At 34.6% G+C, this 20,437-nt stretch overlaps 2 protein-coding genes and 1 long non-coding RNA gene across 7 annotated transcripts; 2 read left to right on the forward strand and 1 right to left on the reverse strand.

Annotated features, from left to right (window-relative positions):
- Nucleotides 1-1,091: 1,091 nt before the first annotated feature.
- Nucleotides 1,092-3,555, forward strand: LOC131429419 (uncharacterized). 3 transcript variants are annotated; one of them, XM_058593520.1, is made up of 5 exons: nucleotides 1,092-1,381; nucleotides 2,314-2,432; nucleotides 2,498-2,829; nucleotides 2,891-2,963; nucleotides 3,334-3,555. In XM_058593520.1, the coding sequence occupies exons 2-5, from the start codon at nucleotides 2,396-2,398 to the stop codon at nucleotides 3,426-3,428; spliced, it is 537 nt and encodes a 178-aa protein (XP_058449503.1). In that variant the 5' UTR covers nucleotides 1,092-1,381; nucleotides 2,314-2,395; the 3' UTR covers nucleotides 3,429-3,555. The 3 variants fall into 3 exon arrangements, with proteins under 3 accessions (XP_058449503.1, XP_058449504.1, XP_058449505.1); XM_058593521.1 differs by lacking the exon at nucleotides 1,092-1,381 and adding an exon at nucleotides 1,939-2,228; XM_058593522.1 differs by lacking the exon at nucleotides 1,092-1,381 and adding an exon at nucleotides 1,939-2,215.
- Nucleotide 3,556: 1 nt separating this feature from the next.
- On the reverse strand, nucleotides 3,557-8,974 carry LOC131429418 (peptidyl-prolyl cis-trans isomerase-like 3). Of its 3 annotated transcripts, none has more exons than XM_058593519.1 (4): nucleotides 4,155-4,415; nucleotides 4,031-4,100; nucleotides 3,745-3,961; nucleotides 3,557-3,687 (listed from the first exon to the last, which is right to left on the reverse strand). In XM_058593519.1, the coding sequence occupies exons 1-4, from the start codon at nucleotides 4,155-4,157 to the stop codon at nucleotides 3,561-3,563; spliced, it is 417 nt and encodes a 138-aa protein (XP_058449502.1). In that variant the 5' UTR covers nucleotides 4,158-4,415; the 3' UTR covers nucleotides 3,557-3,560. The 3 variants fall into 3 exon arrangements, 2 of the variants coding, with proteins under 2 accessions (XP_058449502.1, XP_058449501.1); XR_009229425.1 differs by lacking the exon at nucleotides 3,557-3,687 and adding an exon at nucleotides 7,028-8,974 and having other exon boundaries at nucleotides 3,824-3,961; nucleotides 4,155-6,970; XM_058593518.1 differs by having other exon boundaries at nucleotides 3,745-4,100; nucleotides 4,155-4,407.
- A 993-nt stretch (nucleotides 8,975-9,967) lies between these two features.
- Nucleotides 9,968-10,800, forward strand: LOC131429420 (uncharacterized). The gene is made up of 3 exons (XR_009229426.1): nucleotides 9,968-10,045; nucleotides 10,330-10,457; nucleotides 10,522-10,800. It is a non-coding gene; the product is annotated as an uncharacterized LOC131429420 (long non-coding RNA).
- Nucleotides 10,801-20,437: the final 9,637 nt, after the last annotated feature.

Genomic DNA, 20,437 nt, shown 5'->3' on the forward strand with positions numbered 1-20,437 from the left:
CTCGACACTGTCGAATATTTCCAGGTAATGGGTTTTCATGTCTGCAGTGGTCCGGTGATACGTTTCCGTTTGATTTTTTGTGTACTTAAGAAGTTGCTCCTGTTGATGAAGTAGCTTTAGAGTTTCAGCTCCTGTCCTTATTAAATGTTGACAGTCGGCACACACTGGTACCATAAATGCCAGAATAAAATTTTCTTGATGCCGCTGCACGCCGATGCAGGCTGAATGGTACGATTTTTCACAGAATTCGCATTTCCAAAGGAAGCGATCGTCAATATTAACACACGATTTTACACCGCACTTCATTATTCTAGATAGAATTTGTCCGAAAGGCTATAAAAAAAAAGCCCGCGCGCGACGTAGACTACGCGTCAAAAAATAAATAAATATAAATTACTTGCGGAGCGCTCGAAAAAGCGAACCGCGCCCGATGACTGTTCGAGGCGAAAAAATATGTATATATATATATATATATATATATATATATATATATATATATATATATATATATATATATATATATATATATATATATATATATATATATATATATATATATATATATATATATATATATATATATATATATATATATATATATATATATATATATATATATATATATATATATATATATATATATAAATAAATTTTATAAAACTAGTCATATGGTATATATGAACCTATATAAATAAATTCGAAGTGAATATAATATGCGCTTCATAAATTGTTCCAATGTATGTTGTGCGGATATCTAGTAATGGTTATAAGACGCGCCAATAAATTTGACTCAGACTGGAAATTTCATTCGTTATATGGAAATCCTGTAAAAATAACGTTAAGAAGAGTTTTATGTTTCATAAGATTATCTCATATATTTGACATGATGTTGAACACATCTTGTAACTATGATTGGAAATGCTAATAGTGCAAAATCATTAGAATATCATATAATGTGAAAAAGAAAATTTAGCTCAGTGTATGAATCGATCGTGCAATTTTTTTTCAGTGTACACTTTTGTTGGGAGGCCAAGTACTAAAAATAAAATCTAATTTTTTCTGAAAAAAAATTCTCGGTTGATTTTTCAGAAGACCGTATGAGCAAGTGACGGTTTTCTTTTGTTTACTTTCTCTTTTGATTATTGTGATATGATTATAAAGATTTTCATAGGCTGCACAATTCTGTTTGAAAGTCGAAAGTGTCTGGTATCATTTTATGCAAAGAGTTGAGAGATAAACGTGGAAAGCGCTTGGTAATTGATAAAAGAGAAAGCGAAGAAAACGAAACGGTCGCTTGCTCTTACAGCCTTCTGAAAAATCCACCAGCGTTGGTTTTATTCATATACGATGTTTGCAGGTGTCATTGATTCGAACGTAAACGGTAATACTAATTTGACATACTATCGAACCTACGGCCGTAAACAAGAATGAGGGTGAATGTCTTTATAGACATTTATTTTCGTTGTTTTCTACTTGTTATTTCAACTTGAAAATCAGATGAAATTACAAAATCTGACAAAAGATCTGGTTTGTGCCTGATAAATCTGGAACACTGGCAACTTTGCTGAGGAAAACATTGTTCCTTTACGAGAAGGATTTGAATGTGTACAAAAAAGGTTGTGTGCAGCGATGTCAGATCTACGGAAATCTCCATAGATCTACGGATTCAAACATTTTCTACGCATCTACGGATTCGGAGACAAAATCTACGGGAATTGGATTTTTTCTACGGAAATTAAAATATATCAACGGAGAACTACGGAAACCAGTTTTGTCTGGCGAGCAAAAAAAAAGCTTTTTACCGTGAGCGCTTCCGAGAAAAATTCCAATCTACGGAAATGACACTACTACTATCTGGCATCGCTGGTTGTGTGAATGAAGCAAAACAGTGTTTCAGTGAATTAGGTTTTTTATCGTGACGACACAAATGAACAAGTATTCATCCTTGACAGTTCAGCGGTACTGTTTACAAACAAGCTTAAACAAAAATCGAAGAGCTCATCTAAAACAATCATCTTTACACTTTGCAACTAGTCACTTTTATTAAATAAATATCAAAAAGGAACCGTATTCAATCGTGAACAAATGTTTTAAAGCTTTATTTAGGCGATACGGGCCGTAAATGGTCTGATCCAATTTGTCAATAAACAAACAAAAGAAATTTCTGTTTACAAACAGTACTGCTGAACTGTCAAAATGTGTTCATCCGATTGAGGTTAGCAGTGACGGTAAAAAACCTAATAGAAATGTTTATAGTTTTGTTAACAAGCTATATTTGTGGTAGAAAATACTTTTTCATCATCCCAATTCCAGATTTGTTTAAATAATTTATTGGTCAAATTAGTTCTGCATATATTGTGTTTACTTCAATATTTACCTGCACAAATCCTTGTCAATGGCACAGAGTGGGAACATGTCATCAGTTTTAGAAGGTACTTATTTTGTTCAGAAAGATATCAGCGTCTCTACTTTCTGAAATTTGTCCATCATTCTTTAGACGGTGGGAATTCGGATGATTCAGGAGGTGAACATCTACTGAAACCTGGCGTGGCGCTACGAGAACAGGATCGTTTTCTACCAATAGCAAATATTACTAAAATAATGAAAAAAGGTATTCCTTCCAATGGAAAAATTGCCAAGGATGCACGAGAGTGTGTCCAAGAGTGCGTTTCGGAATTCATCTCCTTTATCACATCTGAAGCGAGTGAAAGGTGCCATACTGAAAAACGGAAAACCATCAATGGAGAGGACATCCTTTGGGCCATGTATACGCTAGGTTTCGACAACTACGTTGAACCACTAAAGCTGTATCTTATGAAATATCGTGAGGTAGGTTATTTGAAAATACGCGTTTTTGATTGTATCGACTCGAAATCTTTGTTTCTTTCAGAGTACTAAAACTGAACGATCGAGTCCCGAGCATTCGCCTGAGCCATACGATGCGGTTGATCAGGACTTTAACTGTGAGTATTCGAAATGGATTCGATAGTCCCACGACAAAAGGGTCTAACTGCAAATGAGTCTCTCTGTTTACTTTCTTTTTTGATTATTACTGAACCATTACTGCAATTTCTCGAAAGTTTTCAATATAAATCGAAAGATTGTGGTTTTACCTCGAAAGTTTTGCGAAGAGTAAGGCGTCAAATATAAAATCAGTGCCGTAAATAGTGAAAGAACAAGTAAACAAAGAGAAACAGCCATTTGCAGTTAGGCCCTTTTGTCGTGGGAGCGTTGAATAATTGTTGAAGTATATATAGTTCGATTCCTGCCGTTTTTGAGCATGACAAAAATGCGTTATAGCAAGATTTTCTCATAACATCCTTTTATTTACAGCTGTTCAAACACCAACCGCTAGTTCAAATGTTTCCACGGACGTCATCTTTCAAAGCTCAGATGGAACCTTTTATTTGAAAAGCGACACTTTTTGAAATCTATGTTAAGTAAACGTTAGAAGTGTTTGATCTACTTAGTATAGGATTTAGGACTTTTTTCTTTGTAAAATGCTGTATTATTTCCACACATCTATCATTTTTTAAATTAAATAAACATAAAGATATAAATTATCCTGCTATAGGATTCGCGTGTATTGTAGTACTATTTATTCTTTTTTCAGAAACCGGCCGATAAGTTTTCGGATTCACTGTTAGCTTTTCGAGCTCATCCAATGCTTCAAACCCGTCAATAACTCTGAAATTGAACAAATTAAATTATTCAATATTTGGCCCTAGCACATATTTCACTTACTTCCCAAACAATGTATACTTCAAATCAAGTGCCGGCTGGGCAGCATAAGTGATGAAGAATTGACTGGCATTCGTATTTGGGCCACTGTTAGCCATTGAAATCATACCCCGTTCGTTATGCTTCAAATTTTCTTTGAACTCATCTTCAAATTTTCGTCCCCAAATTGACTGACCACCTTTACCAGTACCGGTGGGATCGCCAGTTTGTACAATGAAACCTTTTATATTGCGATGGAAGATACAGCTATTGTAATAATCGCTAGCACACAAAGCAAGGAAATTCTCACAAGTTTTTGGACATTCTTCACAGAAAAGTTCTAATTTTATATCTCCGAAATCAGTGTGCAGTGTTACAGACTAAAAAACATGTTAATTTTAGTAATATAATTCAAGCTATTTTATTTTACAAACCATGTTTGCGCATATAGCGTATGCACGAAAGTTGAAGCTATACAGTATTTACCAATTTCAAAACGCCGGAAGATTTTTGGCATTTTACTCGAATTTCTTCTTCTTCTTCTTGACGGTAGTGGCGAGTCCCCAACTGTCAGACTATACTGCCAAGTGTTGTCAGATCGTGAAGTTTTTCTTAGGCTTCATTTCGCCTTTATTTAATCGTCGCGGATTGTTTTTCTATAGTGTTTTGTCAGCACTGACAGAAGAGCACCGATGTTGTAGCAGCATTGCTGCTTATCGGTGGGTTTTTTTATGTTGATGTATGGATCGTGAAAGAACCGTGTACGCGGTTCATATTTGAATTCGATTTGAAGAAATAAATTTCGATATTTGTCGGTATGTTTTGGTGTCTGTTTTCTTGAGTAGGTTCTTGGTGTTATTATGGGCTAATAGGCATTCATATTTATATCTGTTTTCTATGTATTTTGTGCATTCGAATAAGATATGGTCCACGTTTTCCTTTACCCCGCATTCTTCGCAAAGTTCGTTATTGATGAGTTTCCATTGATAAAGTTTGTCTTTGGTCATGGTGTGAAATGTTCTCAGTCTACCTATGTGAATGATTTCGATTGTTTGAAGGTGATACTTTTGGAACCAAGGTTTAAGTGAAGGTTTGGGTAGAAGTTTGTAGTGTTTTTGGCCTTTGTTCTGTGATATGTTTGCGTAGATATGGTACCATTCTTGTATGGTTTCGTCTTTGGCTAAATTTAGTGCGTCTGCTAGTGGCAGTTTGGAGTGAATAGTGTTAGTGCTGTTGCATCCTTCTTTTGATATCATATCAGCTTTTTCGTTACCGAAAATGCCTTTATGACCTGGGATCCACTGTAGTGTGATGTCCTTTTTTGTCTCATGAAGTTTTAGTATTATTTCTTGTATTATATAGTTGTTTTTGACTTTTTTATTTTTTATAGATTGCAGTCCTGATTTGGAATCGGAGCAAATGACAAATTGTGTTTCGTTTCTGTTATTTATTACGTCGATTGCAGTATTTATTGCCGTTAATTCTACGTTCATTATTGATAGATCTTTGTTAACTTTACAATTTAACGAGTCTATTTCGTCTATCCATATTTCGATCCCGCATTTGTTAGCAGTTTTAGAACCGTCCGTGAAGATTTTGACATGTTTTATGTATTTATTGTATATATGTTCGTTGCTTATTAATTTAATTGTATTGTGGTTCATATTTTGATTGTTAAGATTATGGATTTCTGTTTCTATTTTTAGGTTTTCTGTTGTTTCTATTTTTCGTTTAGATTCTAGTGTAATTTCGCAACCGTTTGTTTGAATGAGGAGATAGTTGTTTTCGAAAGTTGTTTTTTCCAGAAAGGTATGTCTAGGGGGCAATTTTGGAAGTTCTGTGAATATGCTAATAATGTCTATGATTGGTTTGTTTTGGGCATATATTTTGATAGCTTCTTTTTTCGCTAATAGTTTCGCTCTTTCCTGTATAGGTAATTCACGTAGCACGTTTATTGGCGTGGATTTAATTAATCTTAATGAGGTCCTGATTCCCGCGTTGTATGTTGCGTTTAGCTTCTGTAGATTTGTTTTTGCTACTCCTCCATATATGGTTATTCCATAGTCGAGTTGAGATCGAATTGTTGCCTGATTAATTTTAAGTGCCGTTTGTGGGTGGGCTCCTATTTTGTTTTTACAAATGACTTTCAGAATGTTTAGTTTTTTTTTCGCTTTGTTCGTGATGTAATTAATGTGTGCTAAATGGTTTAGTTTATTGTCTATTATGTATCCTAAATATTTATGGTGATCTACTTGTTTTATTTCCGTTCCGTTTATGTTTACTGTGATTTTCTCATCATTTTTGGCGTTGAATAGTATGATTGCTGTTTTTTCCGGATTTAACGTTATTTTTAGAGATTCTAGTTGTTGTTTGATTTTTGTAATCGCGATATTGGCTGTCGTTTCCACTTCTTTTAGTGTTTCTCCCTGTACGGTGATTGTGAAGTCATCCGCGAATTGTTCTAGTATGACTTTCTCTGTTGTGATTGTGTGTAATTTGGATGTGTATAGATTGAATAGTATGGGTGATAAGGGGCACCCTTGCGGTAAGCCTTTGTTAGTCTTTTTAATTATTTCTCCATTCGTTGTTTCCAGTGAGATTGTTCTATCGTTTAAATATTCAATCAACCATCTTAGAATTTTATTTGGGATTTTCAATGTATCGAGTTCTTTTATTAGTATGTTTATATCCACCGAGTCAAAAGCCTTGTTAAGATCGATGAATATAGTTGCTGCTATCCTTTTGTTTCTTTGTGCTTGCATAATAGTTGAGTTTAGATGGTTGATACAGTCTATTGTTGATGAGTTTTCTTTGAAGCCAAAAGATAGCTTAGGAATAAGATTGTTTTCTGTGGTGAAATCTGTGAGTCTTTTTTTGACTTCGCAGTTTATAATTTTGATGTTTACGTTGATTAATGCTATTGGTCTGTATGAAGATGCATTCATTTTGTCTTTGTTGGGTTTCAGTATGGGGATTATTTTACTGATTTTCCATTGGTTTGGGATAATTTCAGTTTTCCAGACTTCGTTTGTCATTTTTAGTATGTTGTGTAAAAGTTCTGGTTTCATTTTTTTTAGGAAATAGTATGATAATTGGTTGTGTCCGGGTGCTGATGAGTCTTTTCGACTGTTGATTATTTTGATCATTTTTCCGATGCTTATGTCGCCTGCATATCTATTTTCGTCCACATTCGGGGTTTCCAGTTCAATTATACTATTGTTGTCTGTTTTAAAGTTTTTATCTAGGAATTCTTTTGCAATGTCTTGATTATTTATAATTTCTAAGTTGTTTTTATTTTTGAACTCACCTGAGATTGATCGTACTATGTTCCACATTTGTCTTGAATTTGTGTCTTCATTAATTTCGTTAATTTTTCCTTCTCTGTATTTCATTACTTCTTTTTTTAATTCTTTAATGAATTGTCTTTCGGCTTTTTTGAATTTTTCCTTGTTTTCAAGTGTAAGGTTTTTCCTAAATTCAATGTGGTTTTTATTTTTAGTCTCGTAAAGCTTTTTAATCTTCTCTGTCCAGTATGGTTTGATTTTTTTATTGCTATTAGGGTATATTGTGAATTTAGCATTGCTGATTGCATTTTTAATTTCTGTCTCAAGATCCGTTACATTTTCCATTTTGTTTATGTTGATTTGATTTAAGTTTTCTAATGCTTTGTTCTTACTAATTATCGAGTAGGGAGTATCTGTTTTTATTTTGTTGTAGTTATTAATTTTACATTCAATGAGTTTATGGTCTGAGCCTAAGTTTTCGTTGCTTATTTCCCAGCTTATCTTGGGGGCCAAGTCTGGCGTTGTCAGTGTGAGATCTATTGCGGTTTCGTTACAGTTTAAATCTGCCCATCTAGTGGCTTCTCCCGTGTTGTGGAAAGTGATGTTGTGATTGTCTAATAGGTCACTAATCATTTCTCCTCTTCTGTCCGGTTTGTTTGTCCTAGTGTCCCAAATTGGGTGATGGGCGTTAAAGTCTCCTCCAAGCATTACTGGGAATGTGTTGTTCTGTATAAAGTTGAATAAGTTTTCTAAGGGTCTTCTGATATTATTTATTGTGCTCTCTGGTGGAATATAAAGTGAGATAAAAATTATCGGGGTTTTAGTGTTTTTGATTTTGATTGCCACCATCTCTAGGTCAACATTGGGTATGGTAATTTCTTCTGCTATTAGCGTTGGGTGTACCAGGATACCTGTTCCACCACCTTCCTCCCTACATTTTTTGAAGAAGGAATAGTCCAGGAATTTGTATTTTTCTGAGTCTTTGATCCATATTTCTTGAAGCAAGAGAATGAGAATTTTGTTGGTTTTTAGATATTTTTTAATGATTTCTCTTTTGTGTAGCGGTCTTAAGCTGTGAATGTTAATTTGAGATATATTTAGTGTTTTGTTAAATTTGGCCGTTTTATTAGTTCGGTTGTGCATGTTGTATTGCTTTTTGGTTACGTATGTTTATTTTTTGTAGCATGTTTTGTATCATAGAACCGATCTCGATGATTAAAAGGTCTGTACTAGGGACGTTGTCAACTTTGTTATTTTGTAGAATTTGATCGAATGATTTTTGAAGTTCTTTGACTATAGTTTGGATGCGTTCCATGTCCGAAACCGCGTGAGGGTTGTTTTTAATGGTCGTGGTTTGTTCCAGTATTTTTTCTACTTGTGGGAAGGAGTTTTTTGTTATTGGTTGGGGTTTTGTCTGTTTAGAAAGACGTTCGGCAATTTTTGTGTAGTCAATTTTTGGATACTGTTTGTGTACATATCTAAATTTGGGGTTTGGGCTATTTGGGTGTTCCAAGCTAGGGAATTCACCGATAGACTCCAGGATCGAGTATTGATTTTCAGTTTTTGGATACATTTCTTGTGCTTCTGTGTATGTCATTTTGTTAATTGCCATTGCGGCATTTATATGTTCTCTTCTCTTCCTTTCCGGACATTGGGCGTCGGTAGGTAAGTGATTTTTACCACAATTCCTACATTTCATTAGTGCGTTTTCGTCACAACCCGGGTGTTCGTTTGTGATATTGCTTCCGCATCTCTTACAGTTTTGTTTACTTTTGCAGGCTATTGCCTTGTCCTATTCTCCAGCAATTGTTGCAGATTCTGATTGGGTATATATATATTTCGGGTTTGATCAGTACTCCGTAGAGTTGTACTACCCTAGGGAGTTCAGCTCCATCAACTGTGATTTTTACTGAGCGTGTATTTATCAGCTGGTCGTCCTTTTTTCTTTTTATTCTGTCTATGCGGATTATTTTCTTGTCACAAATGAGTTTTTCTTGTATTTCTTGTTCCGTATTTGTGGTAGGGATATTTTTTATTATACCTGTTGTTTCTGTCAACATCCTCGGTATGTATGCTTTGTAGTTGTTTTGTTTCAGTATCATCTCTGCATTCAAGATTTTTGCTGTGTCCTGTGGTTGTTTGTATGTTAGTTTGTAGCGATATCTTCCAGCTCTTTTCAGTTCTTGGACTGATCAAGTTCTAATATGTGTAGAAACTTTCCTATTTCCATCGGTTCAAGTAGTTTCATTCCCTCTTTAATTGTGATTGGTTCAATTATAATTGTATTATGGATAAAATTTTTGGTTATTTTTGTGTTTTTGTTTTTTTGATTTTCAAGGTTTGAGGAAGGGTCGTCTTCTCCTTTTGCCCTGGAGGGGCCTGGTGTCGGTAAATTGGAGGTTGATTTAAGTGTTAGAGATGAAGATGATTGAGAAATTATGGGTGAGTTCGTAGTTGACGGCGTTGCAGAAGCTGTAGCTGATTAATTAGTTGTAGATGAATGTGCAACTATAGAATTAGTTGAACATGAAGATGGGAGAGTTTGTGAGTTGATTGTTTCTGTTGGTTGTCTTTGTATGTTATTTGTCGGTTCTTCCGTGTCTGAGAGTTTGGGTGTCGTGCCTGGTTTTGGTTTCTTTTTTGGTTTGTCTTTTTTGGGTTTTTCTTCACGTCGTTTTCTGTACATATTTTGCGTTTGGGTAATCGTTTCATTTTCAAATCCTTGAAATTCGGTTTCCATTTGGTCTTCGTCACGCAGAAAAATATGGACTACTTGTTTTAAAAAATAAAAGTTGTTGATTTACGTACATCCAATTTTGTTGATTGTAATCTCAATAAAAGTTGAAGCTATTCAAAATTTACTTTTAAAACAACCCATTATATTTTGCTGGCAACGTTGCCGAGCAACAACGAATTTTTTGTTCACTTTTACCAGATATCTTTTTGAATTGAAACTAGTGTTAATCACATGTTCACGAAAAATATTCTAAAAACGGTCCGAATTGGAGTATTTTGGCTTACATTTCAAGCTGGGAATACAGGTAATTATTTAGGTTAAGGTGTTTTATGTGTCGGTGTTGTGATTGCGCAAAGGATTTGCAATAATGATCGAAGAAGAACTCATTGAAGAAATGAAAGTTGAAAATTTGTCAGAAGCTCAAATTCAACTTTGCAATTTGCTCAATTCATTTGGTATGTCAGAAGAAAGCATTAATCAATTTTTAGGTAAGTTCACGGTTTGGAGAATATCCGCAGAAAGCCAACAATAACCTTATATTAAAATATATCAATAATTAATATTTGATACTGTTAAATATTCTTCTAGATAACGGCTACGACTCCAACTCTTTGCAAATAATTGAGCGTCCAGAAGTGGAAACATTATTGCAGCCTCCATTCTTAGCAGACCGGTCAAAATGCATTGCAGGGCTTAACGGATGGCGTAAACGTAAGGTTCGTGGTAAATATAAATATTAACTGAATTCCGAGGCTTTTATTAACAGATGTTGATTTCTAGGGCCTTCCTCCTGTATCAAAACCTCTCAGCAATATCGACCAAAATACACCATCAGCTAATAGAACCAGAGGGGAGTACACGGCAAGTTTTTTGCTTCAACAATCTGACAAAGGCCGGGCCATCATTCAGGCATACGACAGGACAAAACTTCTTTCGAGGGATGCAAAAAAAACTGTAACTCAAATAGTCATCGATGAGTTTCAAGATAAGTTCGGTGCATTATCTTCATATGAATTGTCTTCTCGATCTGAAGAACTCTTCAAGATTTTTCCGACAAAGCTCCAGGCATTAAGAATTATATCAATAATTTATTTAAGTTGCTAATTCTCTTTTCTTCTAGCAGTTCTCTTGGTATCGTCCAACTTTTACCACTGACGCTGGAGGAAAACGTCTACGACTAGGAAAATATCCGACTGGCTCGTTATATTATCGCAATAATAATTACAAAGCGAAGTACATAACTCTCAGGCAAAACAACACCCAAGACGCAGAAGAAAATTATTCTGCGGCAGAGGATTCTGCCGAGAGTCCTTTCACAGATACAGGTATATTCAAATTTTAATTTGAATGGAAATCGGAAATTCATGAGATATTGTTTGTTTCAGAACAAGAATATAAAGAAACTAAAGCATGGCTACGACATCACTACGAGAATTGGGAAGAGGTGAAACGAAAATGGCAGGATTCATCCAGGTATCGATTGAACGAAATACGACGTCGAAATTTTTCCGTTGAAGACCTTCTACAAGAGTATCCAGTGCTTCGTAATTTTAAAAGCTATGTTTTAATTGAAGCGGATTTTCAATTCAAATATGCAGATGCAATAGATATTCTTTTTACGAAATGGGACGCATTCCGTAACAGAATTTATGACATCTTTGAAGCGGATATTGCGGATACATCAGGACGAGTTTTATTGAATTACCTTATCGAGGACATATCACCAAACGGGAAAAAATTAACCGAGGGTAATTTTTTTTATTTTTTGTTTTCATGAAATTACATACTTTTTTTAGATTGTCGTGATTGTATTACCTTAATGCTCACGGTTTATTTACTCCCTACAAACTCTATAGTTGTACAGTCTGGTACTAAAAGATGGAAGCCATCGTTTGCTGAGTCAAAAGAAGCTTTTGTAGTACATGTAACAGATTTGTCTGAAATCGATACGAAAGTTGGACGATACATCAACAGGTGTAAAGGTAAAATTTTACAGCAGCAACCACTCTTAATCGTTGTGGGACCGGAAATTACTCAACTTATGGAATATTTAGTATATTTTGAAAATTCGTTCTATCGCTTCAATACCTTTCTTAAAGCGTTGGATGTATGCTTCAAGTTTTTTAAAGTTTACAATCTACAATTTCCACCGGAGGCTTCAGGACCATGGAACTTGATAGCCCATTCGATATATTCTTTTAAAGTAGATGAAAGTAACGTTCATTACTCAAAAATATCTCGCATTCAAACCTACCTGGAGTCAAAATGATATCGTGTATAGTTGAGAAGTGCGTATGGATAGGTATGTCACCGAATTTACTGTATGGACATCTCAAACGAATGCATATGCAATTAGATTCTTTCAAGTGTAATGTAGGAACATGTGATAGAACCTACTCTGTGCTTGCCACATTTCGTTTGCACCACAGAAAACATTTTCTACAGTATCAAACATTATATGCGAACAGAGAACAAACGAGTTCACAAAAGAAGAATAATAAACAAACTATTCAATCGAAGATGGAAATAAATGACAAACAAGTTAGTATAGAAGAGTCTGGATTGATACACAGTCCTACAACAAATATTTCAACTACGCTAGATATTGATTACTTCGCAAAAAAAATTAAATCACCCAACTTCACATTTGCACTTAAATGGCTAAGCAAAGAAAATCTACCACGTAAAATGATCATAGAAATACAAAAAGATGTACAAAAGTATTATATTGAACCGATGATTGAAGTATTTAAAGAAGTATCCGCAGGTGGACAAGAAAATGATTTAACAGAGCGAGTTTTAAATGAGCTCAATTCAACATGCAACTATGAATCTGAATACATGCTTATTCAACAATTGAAACAAAAAGATTTGTTCTGCGACCCAATAATGTTCAACATGAACAATGAGCTCCAAGCCAATAATTTTGGCAATCTGGAGCTGAAGGTAAACACTCAATATTGCAATAAGGTGAACGTATACTGTGAACTTGATTCATTGATTTTTTTTGCTTAGGTTGAAGATCAAATCGAAGGAGTTCTAATGCCTCTCAAGTTCCTATTGAGAAAATATATAGAATCACCTGGCTTATTTGACTGCATAGTAGAGAATTTGAATCCATCGGATGACGGCGTATATCGATCATTGATAGATGGCCAAGTTTGGAAAAGAAGAAGACAATTGTTTAAGGATAAATTTGTTATTCCGCTTAACATATACTTTGATGATTTTAACACTAGCGATACAGCATCAAATCACGCAGCAGCGACTTCAATTTGTGGAATATATTTGAATGTACCATGTTTGCCCGCATATTTGTTGAGTAAACGCAACAACATTTTAATTGCTGGGTTCGTGAAAACTATCGATAGAAAATATAACGACAACGCTAAATTGTTTTGTAAACTGATTGATACATTGATTGAATTAGAAAAAGAAGGATTGGTTATTACTTCCAAAAATGAAAAGAAAAGGATCTATTTTGCGTTAGGCTTCGTTCTCGGCGACAATCTGGGGATCAATGGTATCACAGGCTTCGTCGAGTCATTCCGAGCAACATATTTTTGTCGAGTATGTAAACGGACACGAGAACAAACAGAAAATGACTGTGTGGAACATTTAAACAGCCTTCGAGAAGCTCGCACTTACAAACTTGATCTTGATCTTCAAAATAAATCTATCACCGGATTGAAAGAAGAGTGTATGTTCCACAGATTATCCTACTTTCACGTTTGTGATAATTTTGTATTTGACGCAATGCATGATGTACTAGAAGGCGTGTTGGTATACAATCTTCAACATTGTCTATATCATTTCATAATCAAAAAGCAATATCTAAGTACAGACGCTCTGAATCGACAAAAAAATACATTTGTTTACGGAGATTTAAATTCGAGCAATATTCCAAATGATTTTGTTGAAAATAAGATCAAAAACAAACAAATCAAAATGACTGCTAGTGAGATGAAAACGTTTTGGACGTTCTTACCACTTATATTTGGAATTATGATACCTGAAGAAGATCTGGTATGGAATTTTGTTAAAATAACTCTAAAACTCATACACATAATTTTTTTGGATGAAATACCAACCGAATTAATCGAAGAGTTAAAAGTACTAGTCAAACAACATCATAATAAGTACATGTTGTTATTCGATGATTCTCTAAAACCAAAATTTCATTTTCTTACACATTACGCTACAGCAATACAAAAATCAGGTTGTATTCGTCGCAACTGGGCTATGCGATTCGAAGCTAAACACCGCGAATCCAAAAATTATTGCAGAGTTAATAATAACAAGAAAAATTTATGTTATTCGTTATCAATTAAATCAAGTTACAAATTTGCATATAATGTTTTGAACAATGAATTTTTTAGTGATCAATTAAAAATAAGTCATGACGTAGTGATTAAAAAACTTCCGATGGAATATGATTTTTGTTTGGAACGAATAAGTTATATGATTGATCCTACAGAAGTAATGTTTACAACAAAAATCATAAAGAAAGGGGCAGACTATACAAAAGGTTGTGTCTTTCTTTTACAGAAAAAAAACCTAATCAATATTTACAAATGTCGAGATATAGTCGTAAGTCTTCAAAACAATATAATAATCTTTGCACAAAAATATGAATCCATCAATTTTAATGAACATTACCAATCATACGAGTTGAAAATGAGCAGTGATTTAACTATTGTCAATTTTTTGCTGCAGGTTTACAGTAAACCCGTAAATTTATATAACGTTGGTAGTAAAACATTTCTTAGAACTCCAAACTATTATGATTGCAATACCGATATTGAGAACACAGTTATTATGAGAAATATTTAGGAAGGCACAGAAAATAACTCTACGGTGTTTACACATTTCTTCATAATGTAAACTAATACAATGTATGAAATAAAATAATTATATAAAGAATATTTGTTTTAGTTCATTTAACAATAATTGCTTTTAAATAACAAAACATATTTCGGTAGGTAAAACGAATGCGATAACCCTCAAATCAACAATTTTATGTGTGGTTAATGCAAGTATAATATCACACTTGTTTCAACAAAATATTAGTTTGGTTTCAGCGAAACGAACATTTGAATGTGCTGGATGTCAAAAATATTCAGAACAAATCTTGATTCGATTCAAAAATATCCTCAGTTGCATCTATTAAAATTCTAGGTGTGAATGTACAAGGAAAATATTAGAAATAAATCCGTGCTTTTGTTGGTACCAGATCAATTATTTTTTTTGTTGTTTCTAGCCTGTACCAGGTTGATATCACAAAACATTTTTCTGCGTGGTCTGAGGTTGGGGGTAGGGATATGGTGGACCATAGCTTACCTTTATCTGGGGGTTCAGAGTTGGACTCTTCCGTTGGATTCATGCTTGTGGTGCAAGCATGGATCACCACGTGTGTCCGTAACCTAACCTTACTTTTTGTTGACACCAAAAAATACCAATTTACTGTACTTTTTAAAGATGAGATTGGTTGTTCTTTCACTATCCACTATAATTTTTTTAATTTGTACTCTTCTATCTTATATGTGTTTAACACTGTAGAAAACAGAAAAATAGATTTTTGTATCACCACGCGGTTTACCGAACAGTCTTCACTACATCTGACAGGCAGTTGTTGTGGTACGCTCTTCTCGGCGGTTCAGAGGCGAATGTACTCGAATTTCGATGCACTACTTTACTCGGATTTTGATGCATTCAAAACTGCTGGACGTCAACATTTAATACACCGATAAAAATCGATGCATTGGCGTTGGCAAAGATGCCAGATATTTTCATAGGAAATCTGTATTTCCCTGCATAATACCATCAGAGTTGCCAGGTTATTTTTTCAAAAATCTGGCAAAACTCAAAAATTTATATGGAAATGTCTGGGTCTACTATATACAAAGAAATTTTTGCCGGGCTTCATTTTCAGTGAGCAAAAATAACGAAAAAAAGGTCTCCCTACCTATCGTATAGAGGAAAAAAACCGTGAAGATCTAGCGAGAACTGACAAAATCTAGGAAAATTTGAAAAATCTGGGAAAATTTGGAAAATCTGGCAAAAGATCTGGTTAGTTTGAGTGTCTGGCGAAACGAAAAAAATCTGGCATTTCTCAGACAAATCTGGCAACCTGGCAACGCTGAATACCATGTTCACATTAGCGCTGATATCACTTGGTACACCGAGATGATATGCATATCATGTCGAAGTGTTCACATATGATCGAAATGATATCGTTTGACAATCAAGTTGTCATATTGAATGTTCTCATTAGAAATAAGATCAATAATATTACCTTTCTCTATTAAAATTAAATCAATAATTGAAGTCTTGCATTTTATGGTCTCCGAACGCCAGTATTCGTTGAAAAATTCGAAATTATAATGATTGTTTATTGTCACTCTCGAAGTGACGTTCATAAATGAGTGCGTTCAATGCCATTGTCCGTGTTGCTAGTTGCGATTTTTGCCAACTCGACATGATATCGTACATGATATCCCGGATATCATGCCAAAATGATAATACGCATTGACATCAAATTGTATGGGATATCAAGTGATATCGCACATGACATCATCGGATATCAAGTATATCCGTATATCACTTGATATCAGCGCTAATGTGAACATACTATAAGAAGTCTGTACTCATCTGTATTCATTAAATAAATTAAGTTTCCACAATGAAATGATGTTAAAATATGTAATTCCAACAAATTATGATTATGGCATTCAGTAAACATTCATTCTTCATATCACGCCTTTTTTTTTAGAACGGCCAATAAGCCATCCATCAACAATCACTTTGAAGAGTAATTTCGAATGACTCGGCACTCGCTGAGAGTAAGTCATAATAGTAAACGGCAGAGAAAAGTTTTCTCTTTCGTCTGGTGTTAAATTTAATACTCTATGTTTCATAGCTCGCTTGCAATTTCTTTCGAAAGTGGAAGTTGACAGGTGGCTTATTGGCCGTTATGAAAAAAAAACGCGTGATATTGGACTATTCACACATTTCAGTTCCGTGACGGTTCAGTGAAAGTGCCTTCAGTGCGCCGTCAGTGTTCTTTTTTATCGGTACCCTTCCGTTCCGTTTCCGTGCTGTTTCCGTTCCGGCACAGCCAATGCAATGACATACCGACTTCAGTGAAAATGAAAAATATCGGTGACGACGAATTTGAGTTTGCCGGACGGACGCGACACTGACGGCGAACTGCACTGAAACTGCACTGTGCTGGATAGGTGTGAATGCGCGCATAGAAAACGAATGAAATAATATCAGTATCCGTGCACGGTGTTGTGCCGGCACTGAACCGGACCGGATATGTGTGAATAGTCCTTATCTTCGTAGTTCACTGCTGCGCTCACAAGAATATACAGCCAGGCCCGTATCCAGGATTAGGGATGTCGGAAATTTCGAATTACTCGATTATTTAATAATCGAGTATAATTTTGAAACTAATCGATTGTAATTTATTCGATTATCTAGGTTATTAATCGATTACTCGATTATTCATTCGATTATTACTATGGGAATTTTTTAACTATTCGATTAGCTCAACAATCGAATATTAGTTTTATGCTAATCGATTAAATATTACTCGATTATCTGGGTTATTAATCGATTACTCGATTAATCGATCGATATTACGACATCCCTATCCAGGATTTCGTTTCGGATGAGGTCCTAAGGTAAAAAGGCGGGTGGGTACACACTTTAAACTTAATTTTGATATCGGCGATCGTTGTAGCCGGAATATGATGTCTGCGAAAAATCAAAATGTGTTCCCTGTTGGAAATGACAAAAGAGTGCATCCATTCTACTGTCTATATGTTTTACAGTATTTTCTTCATCTGATATATGGTTTCTGTTTATTCCATTTCCAAGCCTATTAGCACAGACTAACAGACATGACAGTATGAGTAAATTCTTATAAAAATAATTTTTCGTGATGCACTAGTTCCACCTATATTGTACTGCGCGAACTATTTACTATCTGTACACCCCTTGTGTTATGTAAAAGTTTTTTTACTAGTTGGTTTCCCCTCGTTTGTCAACACCGATCAGCTGCTTGCAGGGATGCCTGATTTCATTAAAATATTTGAAAATGAATTGTCACAATAAATTATTGGATTACGTAGATAATATATTTAACTTTTTCGCGATGTTTGAAGGTAACCATTTATTTGACTCAACGTTGTTCATCTAGACTATTTTTTATTGTGTTGGTAGTTTTCACCCGAAATTAAGTGGCGCAGACCAGAAGCAAGTAAATATTGTAACAAAACGGGTTTTATTTTGTATTGCGTTGGAGAATGAGAAGTAGGCACAATTATGTATATAGTTTTGGCAATATGTATTAAATCTGTATCCTGCATGAAATTTGCATGGACGTATACAAATCAATATATTACAGGTAATTCTGTATGAATGGCAACTCTGTTGGTAAATGAAAAAAATAAACACAGTCTAGATGACAGACAGGATGTTTTGGATAGGGTAACGTGGCGCCACAGACTAACAGACAGGACACTCAAATTAGATTCTTCAATCATTTTAACGGTCTTTTCGAATATTCCTTTATTTGGGACAGTACTCACATGTGTCATGATGGCGCCACGTTACCCTATCGAAAACATCCTGTCTGTCATCTAGACTGTGTTTATTTTTTTCATTTACCAACAGAGTTGCCATTCATACAGAATTACCTGTAATGTATTGATTTGTATACGTCCATGCGAATTTCATGCAGGATACAGATTTAATACATATGGCCAAAACTATATACATAATTGTGCCTATTTCTCATCCTCCAACGCAAGACAAAATCGAACCCGTTTTGTTACAATATTTACTTGCTTCTGGTCTGCCGCCACTTAATTTCTGGTGAAAACTACCGACACAATAAAAAATAGTCTAGATGAACAACGTTGAGTCAAATAAATGGTTACCTTCCAACATCGCGAAAAAGTTAAATATATTATCAACGTAATCCAATAATTAATTGTGACGATTCATTTTCAAATATTTTGATGAAATCAGGCATCCCTGCAAGCAGCTGATCGGTGTTGACAAACGAGGGGGAACCAACTAGTAAAAAAACTTTTACGTAACATAAGGGGTGTACCGATAGTAAATAGTTCGCGCAGTACAATATAGGTGGAACTAGTGAACCACGAAAAATTATTTTTTATAAGAATTTACTCATACTGTCATGTCTGTTAGTCTGTGGTGGCGCCATCATGACACATGTGAGTACTGTCCCAAATAAAGGAATATTCGAAATGACCGTTGAAATGATTGAAGAATCTAATTTGAGTGTCCTGTCTGTTAGTCTGTGCTATTAGTTCTACCGCCAACATAATGTAGAAATTAAAATTTCATTTTAATTAATTGCTTAAAATCTCGGTAATAACTCGCATGCATGGACACCGATAACCCAAACCGACAATCTCGGTAAATGCAATCTCAGTTGTTTTAATGTTTGCCTAGCACTCGGCTGTTAAAATCTCGGCAAAGTTTGGCCGAGATTCGGGAAACAATCCAAGTTGTACAATTTTTCCTAAAATTTCGAATTCAACAAAAGTCTCAATTTTAGTAATACAAAGAACAATGAAGGACGAAATTCTCAATCCTTTTGTTTACGTAAGTTTCGCCCTTCTTGTTCCATGCCAAAAACCGGCCGATATTTCAATTGCTTGAAAGGAAGAGAGAAACTGTTTTTTTTTTTCGTTATTTTAGATGGTTTCCAAACTAGTAAATAGTAAATGAGACGATATAATTACCCTCAAATTTATCTTAGCCACTGAAACCAGCCAATTTCACGATTAACTTCAACAATTCACACAGAAAGCAAAACAATTCATACAGGGAGCATAGAAGTAAACAAATCGAAAAAGAGCAAAACTCTTTGTGTTGATTTATTCAGTGTATATAGAAGAAAGTAGACCAAATTGCATACCTTTTGACGATAAACCAACAATTCATTGAAGAATAAAAATTGATCTTATAATATATGATAATTTCTAAACAAGAATTGAAACCAGAATCGAAACATTCATCGACGTTTTTTCCATTTTCTGTCAATGTTAGATTCACCCTGCTTTGAAAAACAGCTTAAATGACATTTGTAGCTGGCAGAGATGTGAGATTTTTTTAAAAAAAATTTGTGTTGACGTGTAAAAAAAACCCGGGTTGGCGGTTCAATGCATAGGTCGCTGGTCTTACAAACCAGTTGTCGTACGTTCGAGCCCCGACCTGGAAGGATTCGGAGTGTCAGTAGAATCGTAGCACCAGCCATGCACTGGTTCTGTACACTTTGAATCGGCTGCGAAGTCTGTTGAAACATAAGGTCAAATTCTACTACAGAAATGTAATATCAAGGCTTAGCTGAAAAATCTGTATTTATCTGTATTCACTAATAAAATGAAATTTCTGCTATAAAATGATGTTAAAAGTTATTCCAACAGATTATATGGTTATTAAATGAGAGATTCAATGACTATTCATTCTTCATATCTTCGTATTTCACGAGAATATACGACGAAATTTTATTGAAATATTTTTCAACAAAAATTGAAATTCAATTCTATGTACTTTCTAATCTAGTTTGAAAATGTTAACTTCATAAGTTGACATGGAATGCCAACGTCTATCATGCAACCTCAAGTCAGGTGACCATAATATTCTCAATCTGACA

Source organism: Malaya genurostris, chromosome 2, assembly GCF_030247185.1.
Source record: "Malaya genurostris strain Urasoe2022 chromosome 2, Malgen_1.1, whole genome shotgun sequence".
Classification (NCBI taxonomy): domain Eukaryota; kingdom Metazoa; phylum Arthropoda; class Insecta; order Diptera; family Culicidae; genus Malaya; species Malaya genurostris.